Consider the following 24,523-nt stretch of genomic DNA (forward strand, 5'->3'; position numbering starts at 1 on the left):
CAAAGCTAGTTATAGAGAAATTATGGAAGCTGTTTTTCTCAACATATTTAGAACATCACTGCTGGTGACGGTGCTTAATGTAATAGCAAAAGGTAATTTCCAAAATTATTCGGGAATTTTAAATCAGACCAGAAAGTTCTTCAAGAGCATTTGTGTAATTACGTATGAATGTACTTGTGACTGATATGATAGGTAGGCCCTTGGAGTTCTCTGTGTTGAGGAACTCAGGGTCTGAGCTTACAACTGTCCTAAAATTACATCATCTCACTGCTTGAGGTCTTTTACTGTGAGGTACCTCAAGATTTTTCTGTATCTTTTCAAGTCAGGACTGTTAACAATGTAGACCTCCTGTTACACCTTAGTGAGATGATAAAACTTGAAGCTTGTTCATTGTGCAAACATGCTTTGAGATCACTTAAGTTTTACCATGTTAGATTTATTCATTGATATGCTGTTTCTCATTGTTGAGTCTTAGTTTTCTTTGCTGAGACATACTTTACTGTATTTCATCTAAACCTGACCGATGAATGCTTCATGATCAAAAGATTAATAGGAAATATTAACATTAGAGAACCCTCATTGTCACATACATTTGTTCATAAAAGGCATATTGAGTGGTGAGGGATGTTGTCCTGTAGCAGGGCACTTGCCTAATATGCACAATCCATAGATTGGGTGTCTAGTACTGCAAAATGTATATACTGAGCTTCAGTTTCACTTATACAATTGACTGCCCTTCACCCAACCTTATTTTTAGTATTTTGTTGCTATGAGTTACTAGAATCTTTGGTTCCTAATTACTGAATATACCTTTCCTATGTCTTGTCATTTTTTATAAGCATGATTGCTCATTAATTTGTACTGTAGCTTCTTGTTATTTTAAGTAGTATTTCACATTGAGTTTGATTCAGTTAATGAATTAATTGGAAATTTTGCTGCTAGTAAATTCTGGGAAGAAGGGATTATTTACTCTTTACAACATGGTAGAAGCCGTGAGTGGTCTCTAGAGAACTGATGTAACATTTAACATTTTATCTTTATTGTTTACGCTTTGGGCATTAAGTGAAATTATACACTGTTTTTTCATCTTTAGTTTTGCAAAGTTTTTATTTTTATTTATTTTTTTAATATTAGTTACAGTTTGTTAACTTTGTATCCCTGGTGTATCCCGCTCCCTCTTTCCCTCCCAATCCCACTCTCCCACCCTCAGCTCCTCCCTGCCCCTTGCCAAGTCCACTGATAGGGGAGGACCTCCTCCTCTTTCATCTGATACTGGTTTATCAGGTGTCTTCAGGACTGGCTGCAAAGTCCTCCTCTGTGGCCTAGTAGGGCTGCTCCTCCCTCTGGGGGGTGGGGAGCGGGACACAAAGAGCCCACCATTGAGTTCATGTCAGAAACAGTCCCTGTTCCCCTTATGAGTGTATCCACATGGATACTAAGCTACCAAGGGCTACATCTGAGCAGAGGTTCTAGGTTGCATCCATACATGGTCCTTGTTTGGAGAAACAGTCTCATAAAAGACCCCTGTGCCCAGATATTTGGTCCTTGTGGAATTCCTGTCCTCTCCAGGTCATATTAACCCCCCCCTTTTTTTTTTTGATTCCCTGTACTCTTTTGCAAAGTTCTTGATCATGTTCTTTATAATACTTTATAATGTTTTCTAAAATTTATTTAAACTGATCTTTACAGTTTATATAAATAATTTGTCATTTTGAAATGCTCTTTTAAAAAATTACAAACAGTCCATTGTCAGTATTAGATTTGTGTTTATAGTTACTGAAATCTAACAAAAATGGCAACAAACTTCATAGAAATATTTCCAAAGGACTCTTCACTTACTAGAAAATTTTTACCCCAAAATCTTAAATTTTTGTCACTGATCAACCAGCCAACTCATAATAAGTGAATCAAGATCAAAAGTAAGCAGTTGGCATTTGTATAGGCAGGGTGTGTCTAGACCGTTAATAAACACCTTTTTGTTAAAATAATTGCTATTCAGGAAAAGTGAAAACTGAAATGGTTCTTCAAAGTACATGGGCCTTGTTGCTGAAACAAAAGGTGTACCCTGTCCCTTCAGTGCTTTTATTAATGTCACTTTTTAAATGGCATTAAGTGACATTAAAAGTGGCAGATACTTTTTAAGGCCCTGGGTGTATATCCATGAATAAAGCAATGATCTGTACTTTATTCTCAAAAGAGGGAGATAAACAGTTCACCAAATTAAATGTATAGTGACTAAATGAAATATACAGTGATAGTATGTTGGGCTTAAGAGAAAAGTGAGTGGAGAAGGGAAACAGTCCTGCTGGAGGTGCCTGTGTTGGATTGTGTAATGTCTGAAGGAGCAGCTCAAGACTATTCTTAAGAATAGCAATAACAGAAACACTTAAATTTGATAACTTTTTTTTTTGTGCTAGGTTGGTTATTAGTGCTTTCTTGCAAATATTAACCCTTTTTATCCTTAAAACTCCTTTATCCTGTTTTATAGGCAAGAATGCCACCCTTCCCCCAAAAAAGCTTACCCAGAGTCACACTTGAGCTGTGGTCTCCCTGAGTGGAAGCTTGTAAGTGGCAACAGGACAGCTTTTTATAAATTTTCAGTCCAGACACTTTACAAAAGAGTTGAGATACTGAGAAAGAGCCGCTTTGTTCTTGTCTCCTAATTTTACCCCCAGTGGAATAACAGACTTATTTTTGGAGTTACATGGTGGATAAATGGTTTTGTGTGTCAACTTTCAGTCAGTGACAAAAACTTGAAGTAATCAACACTAAAAGGAAAAGTTTTCTTTGACTCAAGTTTTAATAAATGTTATCATGATTACATGGCCTGTTGGCTATGGGCTTCATGGAAGCAGTAATCATTAGCAAGCATGCGTGGCAGAGGAATGCATTCTCTTGGTGGCTTGAGGGGGCAGGGAACCAAGAGCCCTTTGGGAAGCATTTACTGAGTTCTCAGTACCTTTTAAAAGCATGCCCTTCCTATCCAGGTAGCTTCTTCCTCATTTGCTCCATCAGCTTACCACGTGCTCTCTTAAAAGGTACTGTTTGAACCTGCTTTCAAGAGTACTACAAATATATGTTGACCACATTTGTACATGTTTGGGCCAGATGAAATCTTCCCATCTTTTTGATTAACCATCATAATTCCTGAGGAGATAGAAATTGAAAGTTGAGGGTAAAATGAAGTTGAGACTTGGCATGTCATATTTTTAGCTGTATCTTTTTTTTTTTTTAATTTTATTTTTCTTATTAGTTACATTTTGTTAACTCTGTGTCCCAGCTGTATCCCGCTCCCTCATTCCCTCCCCAACCGCACACTCCCTTCCTGGTCTCCTCCCTGCCCTTTTCCAAGTCCACTGATAGGGGAGGACCTCCTCCCCTTTCATTTGACCCTGTTTTATCAGGTATCTTCAGGCTGGCTGCAAAGTACTCCTCTGTGGCCTAACAGGACTGCTCCTCCCTGCGGTGGGGTGGGGGGGTCAAAGAGCCTGCCCTTGAGATCCTGTTAGAAATAGTCCTTGTTCCCCTTACTTTGTACTTGGTTACTGAGCTACCGCGGGCCACATCCAAGCAGAAGTTCTAGGTTATATCCATGGATGATCCTTGATTGTCAGTCTCAGAAAAGACCCTGTGCCCGGATATATTTGGTCCTTGTAGAGCTCCTATCCTTACAGTCCACACAGCTCTAGAGTATAGGTTTATGCCAGAATAATATGTTTATAATATCCTAACACTTAACATTATTTTAAACTATTTTTCTTTTGTATCTCATTTCTCTATATTGACTACTATTCATACTCTAAATCCCATTTCTCGGTCAGTTAATTTTCACATTAGCTTCAGATGTCTTTTCTATTTTATAACTCTGTTATCTTTCTTATGTTTCATACTGGATGGCAAAGAAGACTCTGCTGCAGATTTCTGGAATGCAGGCCTCTAGCTCCAGTCAGTATCGTATCTGTTATATAGTGTAGTAGTGCACTAAACAAAGTATAAAAAGTAAGTTAATAAAAATTAAAGGCAGATGCTGAGTTAATAGTCATGGCTTTGTGCACCATCAAGGGAAGAAGTTGAGTAAAGCTGAGCTTTTTAAGTGGTAATTGTCAAAAATGAGATAAAAGAGGGGCTAAAATAAAACCAACGTAGGAAGCGAAAGGTGGCAGTGAAGAGAAACAAACATGGTATATGATAGGAAGCAGGATAGGAGCAATAGCCACTGTCACTGGTTGCCTAGTTTCCATGTTTTAAGTGACAGTTTATATTTGCACTCCCTAGAAGTAAGTCTCTGGTTCTGGTGTACTTTGACCTTGTCCATGTTGTGATGTGTTTTACTCTGAGAAAATTGACTTTTCCCTAGGGATACATCACTATTGACTTAGGAGCTAGTACAAAAAATGCTCTCATGCCCCATGGTTTCTGCTTGGCTTTGCAGATAAGCACAGATGTTCAGCCAACCCTGGTGTGCTAACATACATGGTTTTATGCTTTTGAGTTCTGTGTTGATCCTGCATGACCTTGTCTAAGAAATGTATTGCCACTGTAGTAAAAAATTAAATCTTTTTTTGATGTCTGCTTTGGTCACTTGTTTTTATTGCTTATAGTTTTTTTAAGATCATTTTAGCAGCTGGACATGGTGGCACATGTCTGTCATCCCAGCACTCTGGGAGGCAGAGGCAGGCAGATCTCTGTGAGTTTGAGGCCAGCCTGGTCCACAAAGTGAGTCCAGGACAGCCAAGGATACACAGAGAAGCCCCATCTTGAAAACAACAACAACAACAAAAAGATCATCTTAGCAAGTTCCCAAAATCTGAAGCATGTGTATTATAATTTTAAAAGTCACACTTGAACCTGACATAGCCTAAAGTAGCATGTCATTGGTTTTCTGTTGTGCTTCTAAGTTTAGTATTTAGGCAACAGTAGATTTTCCTTTTCAGAATACTCCCTTTCTTCCTTCCCAACATACTCCTGGAGTTCTCTTTCTTGCTAGTAGTTCTTACCTCCTGTGCTTTCCCGAGCTGTTACCGGTCTGTGGGCTTCTGGTGGTTGGTACACTCTCAGAGGCAATGCCATCATCTGGGTGCTGATGGTTCCCATGTCAGCAGTCCCAACCCAGGATTCCCCACAGCCTTAGCATAAGTCCCAATTTGTCATTCTCCCCCATCCCCAGCTCTGTTTTCTGAACCTCTCCAAACTTCCTGATGAAACTGTTATCCATGTTGCATCCAAGGTTGACAATTGAATGGCTTTGACTTATATGTAAAAATTTTTAACCCATTTTCATGTAGTCATTAAGCCTTGGGAATTCTAACTCCCAACTTTCTTTTTGCCAACAGTGTCTCCTTCACTGAACCTTGTGGGTGGGGTGTACTGTATTGTCTTTCAAAACTTCAGCTAGAGTAGTAACTGATGTCTCTTTCATACACTGCCTGTCTTTTCATCTGGCCTTAAAGCCAACAATATACTGTTTGGCATTGTTTTTGGAATGATTTTTAGACTTCTCACGTAACCTAGAACTCTCCTTGTGATCTGACTCTACCTTACCTTCTGAGTTGATTCCCTGATTCTTAATGTTTGAAGCAGTGAATTTTTCAGTTTTCTTACAAATATTATGTCATGCTAGCTCATGTTTCTAGTCTTTTTAGTACTGGTTTCTAGAATACCTCCACCTATACCACCATGTAAAGGACAAAATATGTTATTCTTCCATAAGGATAGTATCATGATTGAGATACCAAAATGAATATATTAGAATTCCTTCAGCCACCCATCCCCTCACCCCATGTAAGTCTGAAGTCAATTTCCTTGCTTATTCCTGTAGTATTCCCTTCCACTGCCATCTAATATTTAATACACTGGGTGTGTCTAAGTGAATGTTTGTTAGTCATCCCTACCAAACTGAGATCTTTAAGGTCAAGAACTAGGGAAAGACATCATGCCTGACCCATCTCTTGTATGTTCAGTATCTTTCCACAGTGCCTAGCACATGGTAGCATATAGGAATCAGTATTTAAGTCTGACTTTAGATAGATGAATTTAAAGTTTGAGGGAATTACCTCCTTCTTCAAAACTGAAACAATGAAAAATTATGTACATGAACACATTTCCACATACTTTTTAGTCTGTCCTCTTTTCCCACATAAGAAATTCACTTTAACTGCTACACCCATCCCACCATCATGTGCATGAACACATATGTACATCCCTAGTCACACAGTTCCTAGTTGTATGTGGAATGTATTATCCTTGATTTTCACTGTATCTACCTGCTTCAAACACTCCAGTAAACCTACTCCTTTCCTAAGTTAGAATCAACCAATGAGCTGTCATATTTTCTTACAAGTGTCACAGTGATTTGATAAAACTGGTTTTTATTCTCTCTCATTCAAGTATAAGGTAGTGCTGTTACTCTATATTATCTGTTCATAGGATCAATTTTAGGCCATTTTTACTCCCCACCTCAGTAGATGCAGACAGGGCAAGTGTATAAATTTGAAACTGCTTTCTATGAGTTGTGGTTGTATTTTCTCTTCATAAAGCAACTGAGCTATTAGAAATCTGTCCTGTGCTTGACCTTGACTGGTTGCTACTATGCTATAATCAGCCAGGCTCACAGGATTCAGCATATTCTTCATTGCATTTATTGATAAGTTATTCATAATAATGTGTTGCTATTATAATTCAGAAGCTGGAACCAGATAGTTTCCTTGCCAGTTCTATTCTTCCTGCATGGACAGCATCTTCCTGATTTCTGTCACACTGATATCCTCAGCCTGGATTCCATCCCCCCTTACCTCTTCACAGGTCTTAACTAATAAAATTCATTATTTCTATAGCAATCTGTCATCTTCCCTATTTATCTCATTTTCTTTCATAAATAACTTGTGTTAATATCTGTCACTCATCTTTGAAAAAACCAAATAATACACTCTTAAACTCACCTTTACTGATGTATTTCTCCCCAATGTATCACACTTCTGGAGAAAAAAAAAAAAAATGATGGATACTTACTGTTCACTCATTCCCATTATCTATTCAGTTCTTTCTGATTAGACTTTCTTCTACACTGTGCTGCTGGAAGGTGCTTGTCAAAGTCACCATCTTTTGTCTAACGAAAGAAAATAGGCCGTTTTCAGCCTTCTCACGCCATGAACATTTCCTGTAGTGTCACTATAATCTTCTTATGGAAGCTTCTATAGTACTACATGAACATACTTTATTCTGTCTTGTTTTGCATCATAGTGCATCTTTCACTTTATCCTATCTTCCTGCTTATTCTGGCTTTAAGAAGCACTCATCTAGCTGTCTCCAGAGTCCTGGTATGTTGCTAACTGTCTGGCTCAAACTTTGCAGAGAATTCTCAATATGACTAGCAGTCAGTTTACTAGACATTGTCACTTGTTTGCTCAAGTCTGCAAAACAGAATATTAATTCCTTCTCCCCCTTCCATTCAGCCCTGTGGTTTCCAAAGTCTGCCCTATCTTGGTAAATAACCACCATCTACCCACTCTCACATGCACACACATAAGTGGTGATTTTCAGTTAAACCCACCTGCTTCAAACATTCCGGTGAACCACCCCCACTCAAGTCCTTGGACCAAAAAAAAAAAAGAAAGGTTAAAAGTTAAGTCTAGATACCATTCTTTATTCTTCTCTTTCCCTTTCATCTCACATCCAATCATTCCTCATCTTGTCTGATCTCCTTCCAAGGTACCTGGCAGATGCAGTTAGTCTTTCTCAGTCTCTACATCTAAAAACCCAGAATCAAGCACTTTTGTCTCTTTATACAACATCCCCTCGACTGGTCTTTTCCCTGGAGCACTCCAACATAGCAGTGTAAGTGACCTTTCTAAATTGCACATTATTTATCACTTTCCTGCTTTAAAACCTTCACATAGTTCTCATCACAGTTAAACTGAATAAATATTCTTCCTTTATATCCTCCCATAATCTTGTCTTCTGTTTTTTTGTTTTTCCATTTTGACCTATTCTTTCTTTTCTCCTTGTTCACTGGACCCTATCACCCTAGCACCCACAGTGGCTTGCTTTCTGGTTCCTAAATTCCTAACCTTGTTTTGATCTCTGGCTTTTGCTATTCGTGCTTATTGAAAATGCTTTGTTCTGGTCTTCTTGTGGCTGACTCCTCATCGTTCAAACTCATTCAGATGGTAGTTTGTTAGAAAGGCTAATGTTGTCCACTGAGTGAATTCTGGTAGCCTTTTAAAAATCACCTTCCCTGAACTGCAGGTATCCTTAAATTCCTTAATTTTATCTATTTGTCTCTCTAAGATATAATTTACACTTTTGGGTATAGAACTGGCTCCCAGGATATAGAACAGTGTCTGGTGTCTGTAGTGATTGATGATCAGTAAATATCTTCAGGCAGCTCACAAAAGTCTTAGCTTCATGATACCAAGATTATTACATCTATAATTAAAGTTTATGTTCCAAATGGTCTAGATACTTCTAGCATCCATATTTGTAACTTGTCTTCCCCCTACTTAACTTAATAAACTTTACCCTGCAATTTATGATTTACAAACTTAATGCTTTCTCCTTCAAAACAACCTTGTTAAGTTATTCCAACAAATAGTACTGCTGCTTTACCGGAGAGGAAAAATGACATAAGACTTCAGTATGGAAGCTGCATCCTAGGACTTCTAATTCTGCAGCAGCTTCATTGTTGTATGGTGGAATCATCTGCTTAACTGTACATGATATTTAGAAGAATCACAGAAATCCTTAGAGTAACCAGCTTTTCTTTTTGCTGTCTTTAACTATGTGGCTTATCTTTTCAATATTAACATAAAACATTTTCTGTAGCTAATAAAAGATAAAATTTGACCTATATTTTGTGATTATAATGGTAATTTTTAAGTTGTATAATGAAAGGTAATCTTTATTAAATATGAGTTTAAAAGAATTTTATACCCATTTCTTAGATAGTGGAGACCAGCACAGAACAGATTAACACTCAGCCTTGTTCCTCCTCAGTATGGGGTCATTGAAGCAAGAGACGAAACAAACTAGCCAGACTTCCCAGTATCTAGTGTCATCTTTATTACTGTAGTTGTCTCTTGTCTTTGTCCTGGTGACTATCTCAGAGTATACATACAGTGCTGGAAGGTTTTGATTGACTTGTCATCAAGGCTTTTTGAAGTCCCTAGTGTGACCATATCACAGTTACCAGTGAGACCATTCTCTGGAGTCTTCTTTTGGTACATTCAACAAGGCCAGTGATGACTTTGGATCTGCCTGTTAGTTTCTTGTTTTAGCAATATAGTCTGATGCCTCTTCGGCTCTCTGTTTGCCTCAGCATTGAAGTGAAGTGACGCACTAAAAAATGAGAGCCTTCTAATAATACGGTCCTTTTTTGTTTACTATATTGCTTTTCATAAATGGGCTCCTACAAGGTTTAAAAAGAAAAGGTTGAAATAAGGTCTAATTTGACAAATTAGAAGATAGTATTCTGTTAACCTCTGACACCTTCAACGTTGTTAAATAAAGTAAGGAAAAATGAGATCTGTGTATGCTGCGTTTTGCATGTTCAATATGTGCATGCATGTGTACTTTTTGTTAGAGGATTCTTGATATATTTGGGATTCTCTGGATGGATAAGATCAAATTGAGGTGGGATATGCTTAATAGAGTGAAGGAAAGGCAAATTAATGTTTGTCCAACTCTTCTTCATCTGCCCTCCTAGCTTTCAGATTCCACAGCCTAAGCATTGAAAGTTCCATCCTACAGTGCACCTTTTCCCCGACAACGGTGGCAACTGCAGTTCCCCTTGAGAGGCTGTTGTGACTCTCTTACCAATCTACCTAGCACTAGCATTTTAGTAGAGGTGCTCTTAGAGGCTCTGTTAAAATGAACTCTGTTCTTCAGTAATTAAGGCTAAAAAACAGCATTTTGCTGATTTGTGGATTAGCTAGCCAGGGTTCCGTACCTGAAGCAAATCTGCCTTGTGTGTTTTTACAGAAACTTCCCCTATTTTAGAAGGAAAACATTTCTAAAACTGGGGACACATTCAATTTTAACATAAAAAACTTTCAAATTGTCATACTCGATTCTGATATCTTAGTGTCTATAAAAAGTATGGTCAAAGGAAGCAGCTAAGAAAGTGAAGGTAAAATTTTTAAAGCCACTTTTAAAAGGTTTTTTGGTTTGTTTGTGTATTTGTTTGCAGTCGTGTCATCAGACCCAAGGCCTTCCATGTGCTACATGCACTCTACCACCAATCTGTGTCCCAGCACATGTGATCCACTCTTAAGTTAGCTACTTAAAATGTGTACTTAAAGGAAAGCTCTATGTTTCTCATTGACTTAAATGCTGTGTGTTTAGACTAAAAAGAACAAAAGTAAACATTCTGATATGGTCCTGTGATTTACAGTCTGAAGTGTAACAAATTAATATGTTTTGAATTAAGTGGATACTTTCACTTATAAGTCCTCAGACTTGACCAAGATTTGTTTTCCTTTTATCAGGTTTAGGTGGAAACCCTGCAGATTTAGAAAGAAGAGAAGCAGTGTTTGGAAAGAACTTTATACCTCCTAAGAAGCCAAAAACCTTTCTTCAGTTAGTATGGGAAGCATTACAAGATGTCACTTTAATTATTCTAGAAATTGCAGCCATAATATCATTGGGTCTGTCTTTTTATCAACCTCCAGAAGGGGAAAATACACGTAAGTAAATAGGGTTGGGGAGGGTTTGTGTGATCCTACTGTCACAGTAAGCCTTGAGTTTCAGTGTTGTCTGCATCATATGGGGAAACACAGTTTCCAGTTGTTCTTCCATGCGTACATACTGTGTGGACATAGTTATACATTTGGGTACTACATGTGTATGATAACAGCCTGCTAGCAGGAGCTCCAAGTCTTACAATTTTGATTTTATTTTATATAGAAATGCTTACACACAGGTTTAATACCCTTCATCCTGCAATGCTTAATACCTAAGGTGTTGGATTTCATGTCTTTGGATTCAGGAATATTTGCAAAATACATATATAATGAGATTCCTGAGGAAAGGGCCTAAGTGCCACATGTATTTATGGTTCAGAAATATATTCCCTGAAGGTAATTTTATACAGTATTTTAAAGAATTATCTACATAATTTCCTGGCTAGAGTTTTCCACTGTGGCATTCTGTCTGTTCTCAAAAAAATTCAGATATTTGAGTGTTTTGGATTTGGGGGGATTCAGTCTGTGGGGGACATTGTGACCCATGAGGAAATATAGCATGGAAGGTCAGATCAGCTTTAGTGTCTATCCACAGATGGTTTGTTGTGCTCTTAATGTTCTTTGCTTTTCATTTATTCTTTCAGTTTCTTCGTTGCCTTTTAAGAGGCTTTATTATAATGAATATTAGCATTACTGTAGTCTGTATATTAAGGAATCTAGACTGGATTTCTGGATACTGTATTCAAGTTATCAAAGGACCCATTCTTCAAAATGTTTTGTTCATGGAAGCTTTATTCTTATGCTTTCTACACTATGAAGAGTTTAATTTATAAAAAGTTGCTAACTCTAGAAGTTGTCAAGGTAATTACACAAAGACATTTTGCAGAGATGTGCATAGAGCTTGTGTGAATACCTTTTCCTCACTGATATTTAAGCCAGTCAGTCACAGTATGTGCCTGTTTATTCTTACATAGTGTAGAGTAGAGCTCCTGAGCAGCAATACTATTAAAATTTGATCAAAACCTGTCCTCATTGTTCACTGGACCGTTCTTCTAGATGAGGCACAAAAAAAGGGGGGGGGGAGCATTCAGATTATAACCTCTCTCAAAGGGACATAAAATTGTTCCCAGATCAGAATCAATGGTGCAAATAACAAGGTATTTGGATAATATATTAGTCAGTGTTTAAGCAAATACTGTGTATAATTTTTCTGTAGAAAAATAGAGGGAGACAAGTAATCAGAAGGAAGTAATATTTCCTGGAAAAAACTACTCTCTACATTTTCCTATTTTTAGTATATACCCTTCCAGATTCTAAAGTCCTATATGTTTCTGTTCAGTCGTCTATGTGAGTGTGTGCATGCTTTTTGCATGTCTTAAAACATACAAGTGAATTTATTCAGCTTTCATTATAGAATATTGAAAACTGATGTTCTAGATTTTTAGTTAACAAGTTAGTACAAACAATTTTTATTTTAACAGTTTTCCCTAAGACTGTAAGGAAATTATTTTCAGTGGTGTGAAGATTATTATGAGCAATGTCTATGGCATGTCTTGGATACCTTCCTGGCATCCAAGCTACTTCATTTATAGGATGTAGTGACTAGAAAGTCCCTCAGAATTGGTAGAAATGCTGCTAATTGACTAAATCTGATATGATTCTAGAGTTATCCTAAAGCCCTTTAAGATTCAGAATCCACCTAGGCTTTTGTCCTGTGGTAGAGTTATTTTATAAGAGTATAAGACAAGAATGGCTGGTTCCAGTAGGTCACAGGTCAGCCAGCCTAGCAACAGCAGAATTACTGAGCCCCAAGTTCAGTGAAAGACATTGTCTAAAAAAATGAGGTGACGAGTGATTGTTGACGTGGCCTTACACGTATACGCACATACACTCACAATGGACGCCTATAAGCATGCACACATAAAATGATTACATTTCCATGTTTTTTGACTCTTAGTAAAACTAAATATTTGCTAATGCAACTTAGAATATAAGCCTGTTGCAGTTGGCACTTTATGGAAAGTTATTAACTCCTCCATATCTGTATAAGTAATTTTGAGTGAAAAGAACGTTGGAACTTTTTGTTTTTAAACATGGTCTTGCCATGTAGTTCCGACTGCCCTCAACCTTGCCTTCCTTCTGCTTTAACCTTCCAGTCCTGGGATTACAGACCCGTGCTGCCACACTCATGTGGCATTTATTTTAGTACGTTTTCTGGCTTCAAGAGAGCTGAGATCTCATGTCTGGGTCTGTGTTCAATATGTCACATCCCATGTAATGTGATCCTTGATAAGATAATTTTTTAAAGATTATTAAATAAATAATTTTTAAATGGAATAGTTGCATTGAGGTAGATATTATAGGTGGGATTTAGACTGCATATCATTTGAACATATTTCCAAGGGAACACGTTTGGTAAAGTGTATTTCCAGTAGGAGTGACAGCATAAAACTTTTTGCACCTTTGATCTTGGATTTACTTTCTTTACCCATATAGCTTCTAAAAGCTTTGCAGTGGTCACCAGCTGGGAAAGGTCTTAATTCCTAGAGATACTGTACTATTCTCTGTTCAGAGATCATTGGGGTGATGTGGAGTAGAACCATATGAATGAAATATGTCATTTTTTCATGTTTTCTTTGAAATATTCAGTAGTTTAGAGATAAAAATGTGTTTCCGTTAAAGGTGATAATCCCATAATTGTTCACAATTCCTTCCCTTTAACCTCTATTATGATGTCTTTAATCATTTGTGGTTACCCTTTCAGGAAAAATTTGAGCATATACCTCTAAGTGTAAATTTAATTGTATGTATTAAAAGTAGAAATTTGAAGACTAAAGTGATAAGCTAAAGACTGGAATTTTTAATTGTTTTTATTGTAGAGAAGTAACTGTAAGACTTAATTGGCTTAGTTTTGGCCTATATTTATTTCCATGGTTTTACTAGGGACATCTTATAGTGGGAAAACATAATTACCAAGCCCATATTAGGTCTCAGATTTGTCAGTGACACAGAAGCTTTGTTGAAATAATAATACCATCTTCTGTTTTTATGCTTTTAATAAATGAAATGAAAGCTCACTGCATTGCTTCATTTGGGTACTATCTTAGCATTTTTCTGAGTTGATGAAAGTATTCAGCGTGGTATTTTGACCTTCATTTGTTCGTGAATCCAGACTTGATCTGATTCAGAAAGTCTCTTATCTTTCATGTCTGTGGGTTATCTTTACATGTGTAAGTCATAAATTTATTCAATTGGTTATTGTACACAATAATGTGATTATTTCTTCCACTTGAAAATAATTAAAATACAAGTTCTGATAACTGAATCAGGCAGGGTTAACACAACACTAAATAGATCATCCTGCTTCCACTTATCTTACAAAGAAAAAAATGCTCTATTCCTAAGAAGAGTTGAATTCTAATCATTTTCCAAATGTTTTTTGTGATTATTAACTTCATCCCAAGTGGATAGTTCTCATCTTTTCTTCCTTGAACAGTTATATATTATTCTCCAAGACTGACCATTGCCTAGTAACCTCACACTCTAGATTCTTTCTTGTGTCTCTGAACATCTCTGTTCAGAGATGCTTAATCATCTCTAGAGTTACTCATTTACTCACTTTTATTTTTAGTATTGTTCCCAGCTTTGCCCAACTAGTAGTTTCAGACATTTCAGTTCAGCTCAGAAGACATAATTTTATGTAGTAGTCCAGATACTATATCTCTTCTGGTGAATATTTAGACACTCAAAGCAAAGCTTCAGGAAAGGATATTGCCAGTGACAGTATGGTAGCACACACCTGTAATCCCAACACTTCGGGAGACTGAGCAGGAAGATGGAGAGCTTGAAGCCTGCCAATGCTATACGGCCAAAACAGTAAAAAGAAAAGCAAAATTAAGACTCCCTGCATGTGTGTCCTTTTTCATTTTTTCAGGAGCTTATCGTGGACCACTGAGTCAGTTTTAGACTTTAGTAGAATACAGCCATTGAACAAGGACCACCTCCATTACCTTTCTGTGGTTTTAGGGACTTGCGGAGTCACAGCCCATCCTTTTCTGACTGCTTTTTCTGCTTTGGAGCATTACTACTGACTTCAGTTTCTCCCTGGAATTCTCTTTCCTTTGATCTATGTGCTGGTGGCCCCCAATCATCCTATGACATGTCATGGGCATCATAGAGTAGCCTCTGTGGCTCATCACCCTCACTTTTTGTAATATACAACCATGTTTGATTTTCTTCATGAACTTATGAATGCTTAATTATTGATGTCTTACCTGAAACTCTGTATTTCATCCCTACCTAACTACCTTGGTTTTCTAAAGTAGTGTCTGCCACCCAATAGGTGTTCATATAGTTGAACAGACAAGTAGCCCTTAGCTTAACTGTGTATACTACAGAAAACAAACTGTAACCGTGGAACTGAGTATGAATAATGGACTATATATAATCCTTAGCTTTTTACTTATATCGTGTCTGCCATCTATAATAATAGCAGGCAACCTCTTATACTGAATAGCCATCCGCATTATAAGTGCAAAGGAAAGTTTCTTAAGGGAAACTGCAAAGTGTTGCTCTAGTGAACACAAATGATAACCAAGTAAAGCAGCTTTAGTGCTGATACAGAGAAAGTTTTAGTGGTCTAGATAGAAGCTCAAACAAGCCACATCATTCCTGTCAGCTACAGTGTAATCCAGAGCAAGGCCCTAATTCTTAATTCTGTGGGGTCTGAGAGAAGTAAAGAAGCTGCAGAAGAAAACTTTGAAGCTCCCCAAGGTTGGTTCATGAGGCTTAAGTAAAGAACCCTTTTCAATTCATCACAACCTGGGGTCCAGGTGTTGGTGCGGAAGCTGAAGCACACTCTGCAGAAGATGGAGCCCATGTCATTGGTGAGAGTGGCCACACAGAACTGTTTTCTTTGAAGATGAAACAGCTCGTATTGGAAGAAAATACCATTGAGGACTGGCAGCTAGAGAAGATTTCAGTGCCTGCTTTCCAAGGGTAGGCTTATTCTTGTTAAAGGTTAATGCAGTTAGTCGAAGCCAGTGCTCATTTTGGCAGTCCCCAGAAATCTAAGTCTACTCTGCCTGTGCTCTGTAAATGGAATAGCAAAGCCTGGGTCACAAGTCTTTTAAGGCCGCTATTGAGGTTTACTGTGCCTACTGTTTTATATACACATCAGCATCAGCCATCACTACCATAGTATCACTTCTCCAGCACACAAAACAGGAGCTGCTGAAGACTGCTGAAGATGATCATTGATAGTTTAGTAATAGGTTTATTTATAAATAGATAAACATTTTAGACTATTTGTTTAAACAAATCATATACAAAACTATTATATTTCTATTTTATATTATATATATATTTTTTATATATATAATATCTATAGTTAGTCAGTAACACTGCACCTGTTCACCCAAGTGCTCCCATGAAAATGTTGTTGAAATGAATGTTTTCACATCTGCTTGCACGTCATCTGTTCTACAGCCTAAGGACTCAGGAAGTAATATTGTCTTTTGGGTATCTTTATTTAAGAAACAAATTTCCCAAGGCCATGTATACCATACGTAATTTGACAAAGGAAAAGTAAACTGAAAACCTAAGGAAAGAATTCACCAGTTGAGATGCAGTGAAGAACATTATGGTTCATGGAGAAAAGCGTCCGCATTAGCAGAGGTCTGGAAGATGCTGGTTCTACCTGCATGGATGATGCTGAACAGCCCTTGACTTCAGTGTAGGAATTAACTGTGTAGAATGTGACTAACTTAAGGACTACCAGCCTAAAGATGTGACTGAGTTGCTTGCTTATGAGTGAGCATAGAAAATTGTGCCTTAATGTGGAATTGGCCCATGGATTTAGAATATTGTATGTGTCTAGTGATAATAATGAGAGGATTGATTTCACCATTGAAAGGGATTCTTCTACTGTTGATAAAGTGATACCAAACAACCTTAAATGCTCCAGGAAACTCTAGCAAAGAAGTCATCAGATGGTGCAGGCCTCATCATTGGCTTCTTTTTTAAACGTACTATTTTTTATTATTTATTTTGTTGGGGAGGCATTATAAATAATTACATTATTTTTTCTCCCTCCAGACCCTTCCCTGTTCTCCTCTTTGTTCACTTTCAGATTCATGGCCTCTTTCACCATTAATTGTTACATGTGTGTTATATATGCATATATAGTCCTAAAAACAATCTTTAATCCCAGAACCAGGAAGGCAGAGACAGCAGCAGTGGATTTCTGTGTGTTGGGGTCAGCCTAGCCTACACAGTCAGTTCCAGGCCAGCTAGAGCTATATACTGAAACCCTGCCTTTAAAATAAAATTTAAAAAAAGGTATTGGTCATCTTGTCTTCTTTATGTGAGTTATTGCTTCGTACCTCTCCCTGCAGGACCCACTACCTTGATCAGCCACTGTCAGCATCACAGCAACACTCCACCATCACCAAAAAGTTACTGCTAAGGACTAAGATGATCATTGGCAGTTTCAGCAACAAAGCTGTTTGTAATTATACTGTGTCCATTTTTAAACTTCACACTTTTTCACACTTTATGTAATATAGTATGGATAGAGGTGACAGGCGCTTGAAAGCTGAAAATTTGTGTAATTTGAAATACTACTGACTTTGTTGGATCTGCCTGGGATGAAGCACTTGATATAACAGAGGAATGAATAGAACTTTCCTTCAAGCTGAAGTTTGGTTTTCTCCACATGCCCACTCTTACCTGGCAGCCTGGACTGCCACCTCATTTATACTGAGATTGTAAATCTTAAAGGCGAAGAACTTGAAATTGACAAAGCAAGGTTCTTACCTTTATAGAAGAATTGAGTTCAGTGGTGCTCAAAGGGCTGAGTAAAACTGATGAAGTAAAGAACTGAAAATATTCACTCAATTTTTAAAATTGCCATCTTGTTTCCTTCCTAACAGTTTGTGGAGAAGTTTCTGTTGGGGAAGAAGAAGGTGAAGGAGAAACTGGGTGGATTGAAGGAGCTGCGATCCTCTTATCCGTGGTGTGTGTGGTATTGGTGACAGCTTTTAATGACTGGAGTAAGGAGAAACAATTCCGAGGTTTGCAAAGTCGAATTGAACAGGAACAGAAGTTCACCGTCATCAGGAGTGGGCAGGTCATCCAGATACCTGTAGCTGACATTACTGTGGGAGACATTGCCCAAGTGAAGTATGGTAAGCCAAGCAGAGCCCCGCATCCACCTGCAAAATTCAAAGCTGGGCTGAACTTGTGGATGGTTTAGCATATCACTGCCTTCTGTTTCAGGTGATCTTCTTCCCGCTGATGGCATACTGATTCAAGGCAATGACCTTAAAATTGATGAAAGTTCATTGACTGGTGAATCTGACCATGTTAAGAAGTCTCTAGATAAGGATCCCTTACTTCTCTCGGGTATGAACTTATAAACTCGGGAAATTTTACTAAAAAACAAGAAAGTGTTAACCTTTGAGTCAGTCCATAGAAATTTTTATAAAAATGACAGGTACATTTTTATAAAAATGACAGGTCTTATAATACAGAGCTGTATTTCACAAATGGGGATAGAATCCAAAAAGTAAAGAAATTTGAAAGATGGTGTTAATGATAAAACTCAAATATAAGCCTAATGCTATCTATTAGACTTTTTTTCTATATCATATTTTTATGGCCTGTTAAAGTAACAAATTAAAGAGTGATACAGCTTTTAGCTTTAAGACAAAAAAAAAAAAAAAAAAAAAAAAGCTTTTTTTTTAAAAAAAAAAAAAAAAAAAAAAAAAAATGAGCTCTTTGACTGCAACAAACTGGTTAGTTTAGTTTTAAATATAACTCAAACATTTACATATCGACTACTTCACTTAATTGGTAGCATTATAGCCTGAAATGTAAACTGATTATGTCAGGTTACATGAGTAATTGGCAATAATAATACTGGAGTAACATTTGCATGTCCTAGTTGGGAGTAAATTTGAATTTACATGTTATAGGAAGGGTTTACACAGATTGCTGGAAAGGATGGTGTAGATTTGTGCTTACGACACTGTTGGTCATATGTAGGAGTGATAACATGAATTAAGGTTATTTGGGAATGAAATTGAAAGGACACTGCAAAAATTGCTTAGCTGCCTTTCAACACACAAAATGAAAAGAAGCCAGAGTACTGTGGATTGTCTTTAGAAGCATGCTCATTTTTTTTACATTTAAATTTCTAGGGTCCCGACCCTTAGTTTTACAGTATTTTTTAAAACATTTTTTTTCTTTATTAATTACACTTTATTCACTTTGTATCCCCCCGTGGTTCCCTCCCTCCTCCCATCCCAATCCCTCCCTTTCTCCACCTTCTGCATGCATGCCCCTCCCCAAATCCACTGATAGGGGAGGACTTCTTTTCCTTCCTTCTGATCCTAGTCAATTAGGTCTCATCAGGAGTGGCTGAGTTGTCTTCTTCTGTGGCCTGGTAATGCTGCTTCCCCTTCAGGGGGAGGTAATTAAAGAGCAGGCCAATCAGTTCAGAGACAGTCCCTGTTCCTATTACAATGGAACCCACTTGGATACTGAACTACCATGGGCTACATCTGTGCAGGGGTCTTAGGTTATCTCCATGCATAGTCCTTGGTTGGAATAGCAGTCTCAGGAAAGACCCCTATACTCAGATTTTTTGGTTCTGTTGCTCTCCTTGTGGAGTTTCTGTCCTCTCTAGATCTTACTGTTTCCCACTTCTTTCCTAAGATTCCCTGCACTCTGCCCAAAGGTTGCCCATAAGTCTCAGCATCTACATTGATAGTCTGCAGGGCAGAGCTTTTCAGAGGTCCTCTGTGTCAGGCTCCTGACTTGTTCCCTCTTGTCAGAATTCTCAGATTAAATATCATGCTGGTACTTGAGAAGGTTAACCAATTTGTTTTCCATCATCATAATCAAGTGTTTATAAGTTAAACATTCCTGGTGTTTAATATTTAATGACTATTTAATAACTTAGCAGCTATATTTTGTTCAGGTCTTGTGAGCTTTGTATTTTAATAGATTGAACATTACTTTACTGAACCAAACTCAAAACTTGTAAAACTTACAGAACTTAAATTATAATCACAACTTTACACCAGCACTTAAGCTAACCATTATCTTTTTAAATTTTGTAACTATGATGAAAAACCTTACCACAAAAAAATTAATCAATACCCAAGAATAACCGCATTTATTTATGAAAAGGGTAGATGTCAATTATAACATACGAATATCTTATCAAAAAAAAAATGGAGATTTGTATGCTGTTTGTCAATATCCTAGGCCACTTAAAGTGCTCATTCTTTGTTTGGGGGGTTTGTGTTGATGTACTAACAGTTCATACTAAGGAAATGTGTCTTATATGTATAAGGATAATGCCCATAAGTAAGGTATACTAATTTTATTGCTTCTTTGTCATGTTTCTGAGAAGCTAAAATCATTCTTAACCAGATAAGACCAATAGTCCTTTCTAAGGGGAGAGGAGTATCCCACTTATAATTTTATCACCATAGACTCACTGGCGATCATTGAGTATATAGATACAGTCTTGTGGTGCCTTTTGATATATGTGATTTGTGGATTTTTATGTGCTTGAAGTTTGTTTACATAGTGCTTAGCTGTTTGAGGGTGGTCCCTTTAACTGAGCGTTGGTCTTCCAACAAAAATGACTGGTAAGCTTTACATACACTGACTATCCTAACACACCAAGATACCAAGAGAACTCTATAAATTTTCCATGTTCAAGAAAAGACTGAAATAACTTTGTACAGTCCCTTATCATAGTACGAGTGGGAAAGTTTCTCTGCATTTATTTCCCTGTTCCAAAAATGTTCTAAAAACCATGACATGCATTTATTTTTAAATTTACTCTCATGATGCCATCTCTCACTGCTGTTCTTGGCATCTTAAATTTAGATTTTTAAAAGCAATGTTCAGTTAGTGGTGGGATAGGACCTGAACAGAAACTGTTTACTTTTCCTGAGCACATTCACTGCTAACATTTGAGCAGATTTGGACTAAGGAAAAACAGAGCATAAAAACTGAAATCTAAAAAAAGGCAGAATTGTTCAAAGAAACTGTCTTTTATACGTACCTAATAAATGTTGTTTTCCTGAATTTCATGTGTTTACCTTGTATTTTCACAGACAAAGGAAAACACTAAGAATATAGGGTGTTTTTTGTTTCTAAGCAAGAAAAATCAAAGACCTCAAAAGTCTACATTGGATAAGTTACCTAGTAATTTGTAGCCAAAATGAATTTTAGACACCGGAGTAAATGCATGAACTCCACAGTCTTTCTTAGCAAATTACCTTGAGCACTGAGTTGGCATACAAGATGGTGGTGAATGCTACAGACCCAGGCCTCCAGAAGTCTGTGAGCTGAGAGGTAAAATACAAATAAATGATAGCTGTAAAAAACAACTAATACAAAATCTAAAAGAGAGAAAACTCAGTCCGCACAACTGCTTAAAATGCACAGATCGTAGCAGAGTAGAAAGGCTTGCAGAAACATGCATGTAGAAACTGAAGAACAGTAAGCTGAAAACTAAGTATCCGTTTTCTTCTGACAAAGCTGACAAATCCTTTCCTTGTTTGTGATTATGACTTTTGGCAAATTTCTAGAAAAGAATAATACTGATTGTCAAATTGTAAGATTGTTGTGTAGGACATGATCTGAATTTAGTGTACCTGTCTATGTTCACTAGCTGTCTGGATTGGAATTTTATGTTAGAGTTGTGGACAAGAAAATTGCTAAGGTTGGTTGGTCTCTTGTGAAGGTATCAGGCTTGATCCAGTAGTTAGTATGTAGAGTCAGAAATGATTAAGCCCTCAGAGGGATGTTAAATCACACTATAGGAATATTAAATCGTATCACGATAAACTGGGGACATAGAGAAACTACGGAGCATGGCAGTAAGTACTCTTGGCAGGCTGAGTTGGAAGCCTGTGTTAGAATCTGTAGGGTCAAGTATGGGACTGTGTTTGTGCCATAAAATTCTTCTGGTTATAAGCATATTTCTGTATGAACAATGTTAGATGCTATCCCCTCATGCCCTACATGCTTATGTTATAACTAATACTGACTTCTTAGAATAGCCACACAATCCAAGCAATGTACTGATTTTTCATTTATAGACTTTTTTGAGAAATAATTTACATTTTATGAAGTATGGATACTGTAATCTATATTTTATACAAGGAGTCAGTATGTTATGATTTTTCTGTTTATTGTTACTTGGTGATAAGTTTTGAACTTGTATATGACTGCTTAAGCCTTAAGCCCAAGAGTTTAAGATTCAATGTTAGCTTGCTTTACTAAATATTGAGTTTATTAAAACAGTATTACTTAAATATGAAAGTGGGTAGTTGGAGAGAAACATTATACTTTTTACAAAGTTCTCTGTTGTTATAGGTACTCATGTAATGGAAGGTTCTGGAAGAATGGTAGTTACAGCTGTAGGTGTGAATTCTCAAACTGGAATTATCTTTACCTTACTTGGAGCTGGAGGTGAAGAAGAAGAAAAGAAAGATGAGAAGAAAAAAGAAAAGAAAAGTAGGTCTACCAGTTTGTTATAAGAATTGGTATTTGGAAATAACAGCAACTGGGAATCGTGAAAACGGGTACAGAAATAGGTTTCTTTCATGGAACTATGATGTGGAAATGTCTGTATTATTTACCTAATACACTTTCAGTAACAAAGTAATAGTCCTTAAGGGTTTTTGTTAGTACATCCATCCCATCTAACACAGGAAGAGGCAGTCAGCATATACTTAGTCCTTCAGTTTGGGCTTTATCCTGTTTTTGTTTTTGTTTTGTTTTGTTTTGTTTCTCTAGTCATTTGAATGATTTCAACTCTAGCTTCCTGGGTTTTTTGTTTTGTTTGTTTTTCTCCTTCACTGCTAGTTTTTCTTTTCAGCCAATTGCGTCTTGCTCAGATTTGGTTTTTAATTTTGACATTTTTGCCTTCCATATGTTCCATTCTGTGTGTGAACATGGGGGAATGCTTGCATACAGATTAGGGCAATGCTTTGACACCCATGCTTGTCTCACCATATTGACCCCATCACTACATGTCCAGATCTTTCATCTTGACTGTTTCTGTTATCCCTCCAAGTGCTTTGTCAGCAGACTCTGATAGCATAAGCATGTATTTGTGCACAGAAATCTTAGAGCAAACTGATCTACACAGGGAGACAACTCAGAATGTAAGTTTGGGGTGCTATTGTAACAGGCCCTTCTGTACCCTATTTGCTGGTATCTTCTGCACCATCCATCTCAGGACCATATCTCCTTTGCCATGACAGCAGTTTACTGCCCTGTAACCTTTTGGATTTAATTTTCTTCAGGATGTAAGCCTATATTTTGCTTCATCACATGAGTATTTTATGATCTTCTAAAATAAATGCCTGGGTAAAATTTTGGCTTGCCATAACTCTATCATTGTTTCTATTTTGTTGGGTTTTGGAAGTCTGTTGTTGTGGTTTACGATGCTGGGTATAGAACCCAGAGTCAGCCTCTCAGTAGAGGTGCCTGTTGGTTTGGACTATTTCTAAGGCAGGGTGTCACATTCTGCCTCAGGGTAATCTTGAATTCAGTGGTTAGCCCAGGCTGGCTTGAACCTGAGGCAATCGTCCTGCTTCAAATTACTGGTATAACAGGCATGAGCCATGACACCTGACTTGCAGCAGAGCCTTTGGCTCACAGCTTTGATCACAACACTTTGGGAAGCAATAGCAGGTAGATCTGTGAGTTCAAGGCCAGCTCAATCTTCATCGTGAGTTCCAGGACAGCCAGGGCTACATAGGGAAACCCTGTCTCAAAAAAACAAAACAAAACAAAAAAAAGGTTGGATGGATTTTTTTGGTCTTCGTGTATAATCTTTCTATATGAAATTCTTATTTCAAGGAAAATATATTTGAAAAGTTGTGTTGAGATTGTAGCTCAGTGGTAGAGAACTTACTGGCATACTCAGTCTCTGTGTCCATTCCTAACACCTGGGGTGGGGCAGGTGAGAAGTTGTGGCAGAAGTTGAGGCTGGCTAACCCATTGTTCTAGATTTCTCCACTTCAGTACGCCAGGCAGCCCTTGATGAGCCACCATAGGCTTCTTGAATCATGGTGGTAGAGGTTACTGAATGCTTTTTGCACACTCCATCTTCATCTACCCTAGGTGAACCTCATGGAGGTTGTGTAACTTGACTGTGCAGCAAGTATCTGATCAAACCTTTTGCTCATCTCTGTCCTAATACACAGTAGTTAAACATCATTGAATCTTATTAAAACAAAAAGTATACTAATGACCGCCCTTATTGACCTACACTAACTTTTCCAATAGGCACTGTACTCTAATGTCTTACAAAACTGTTTTTATTAGTCCAGCCTGGAATAGCCCTAGAAATTTACATCAAAACCATTGTCTAGCTTTTTTTTTTTTTTTTTTTACTTCTTTCTCCTCCCTCCCTCCAACCCTTCTCCTACTTTACCTAATTTGGTGTCTAATCAAACACAGCCAATGCTAGTCTCCATGCCCTGTCCATTTACTTGCCAGCTTGGAATGTGGTTTCTGGTCTCCAAACCTGAGCTCGCTGAAAGGAGCTAGGTATTCTCTTACTATCGCCTCATCTTCCCCAAGCTTCTGTTCTTTCCTGACCATATTTGTTCCACGTTCCCAGCTTGAAGATGCTCTTCTTGATAGAGAAGTTGGAAGAAAGTAGCTCATTTGCTTGTTCCAAACAGTAATTATTGCTTCAGATGTGATCTTTCTGTGTCCTATGAATCTAAGCTAATTTAGGGAGTTACTTTGACTGCTAATCATCCTGCCTTATTAATACCGTAGATTTACTAACTTGCCTCCCT

General features: G+C 37.5%; 1 protein-coding gene across 5 annotated transcripts in view; it reads left to right on the forward strand.

The window, feature by feature from the left end:
- Atp2b1 (ATPase plasma membrane Ca2+ transporting 1) overlaps positions 1 to 24,523 on the forward strand; it is a 113,529-nt gene that overhangs the window by 55,572 nt on the left and 33,434 nt on the right. For all 5 annotated transcript variants that reach the window (XM_055628000.1, XM_055628001.1, XM_055627999.1 and 2 more), the window contains 4 exons: positions 10,482 to 10,679; positions 17,609 to 17,863; positions 17,955 to 18,080; positions 22,080 to 22,220. In XM_055628000.1, coding sequence (XP_055483975.1) covers positions 10,482 to 10,679; positions 17,609 to 17,863; positions 17,955 to 18,080; positions 22,080 to 22,220 — 720 coding nt within the window. The remainder of the gene's footprint in view (positions 1 to 10,481; positions 10,680 to 17,608; positions 17,864 to 17,954; positions 18,081 to 22,079; positions 22,221 to 24,523) is intronic.

This window comes from Psammomys obesus, unplaced genomic scaffold (assembly GCF_907164565.1).
Source record: "Psammomys obesus unplaced genomic scaffold, mPsaObe1.curated_primary_1811, whole genome shotgun sequence".
Lineage (NCBI taxonomy): Eukaryota > Metazoa > Chordata > Mammalia > Rodentia > Muridae > Psammomys > Psammomys obesus.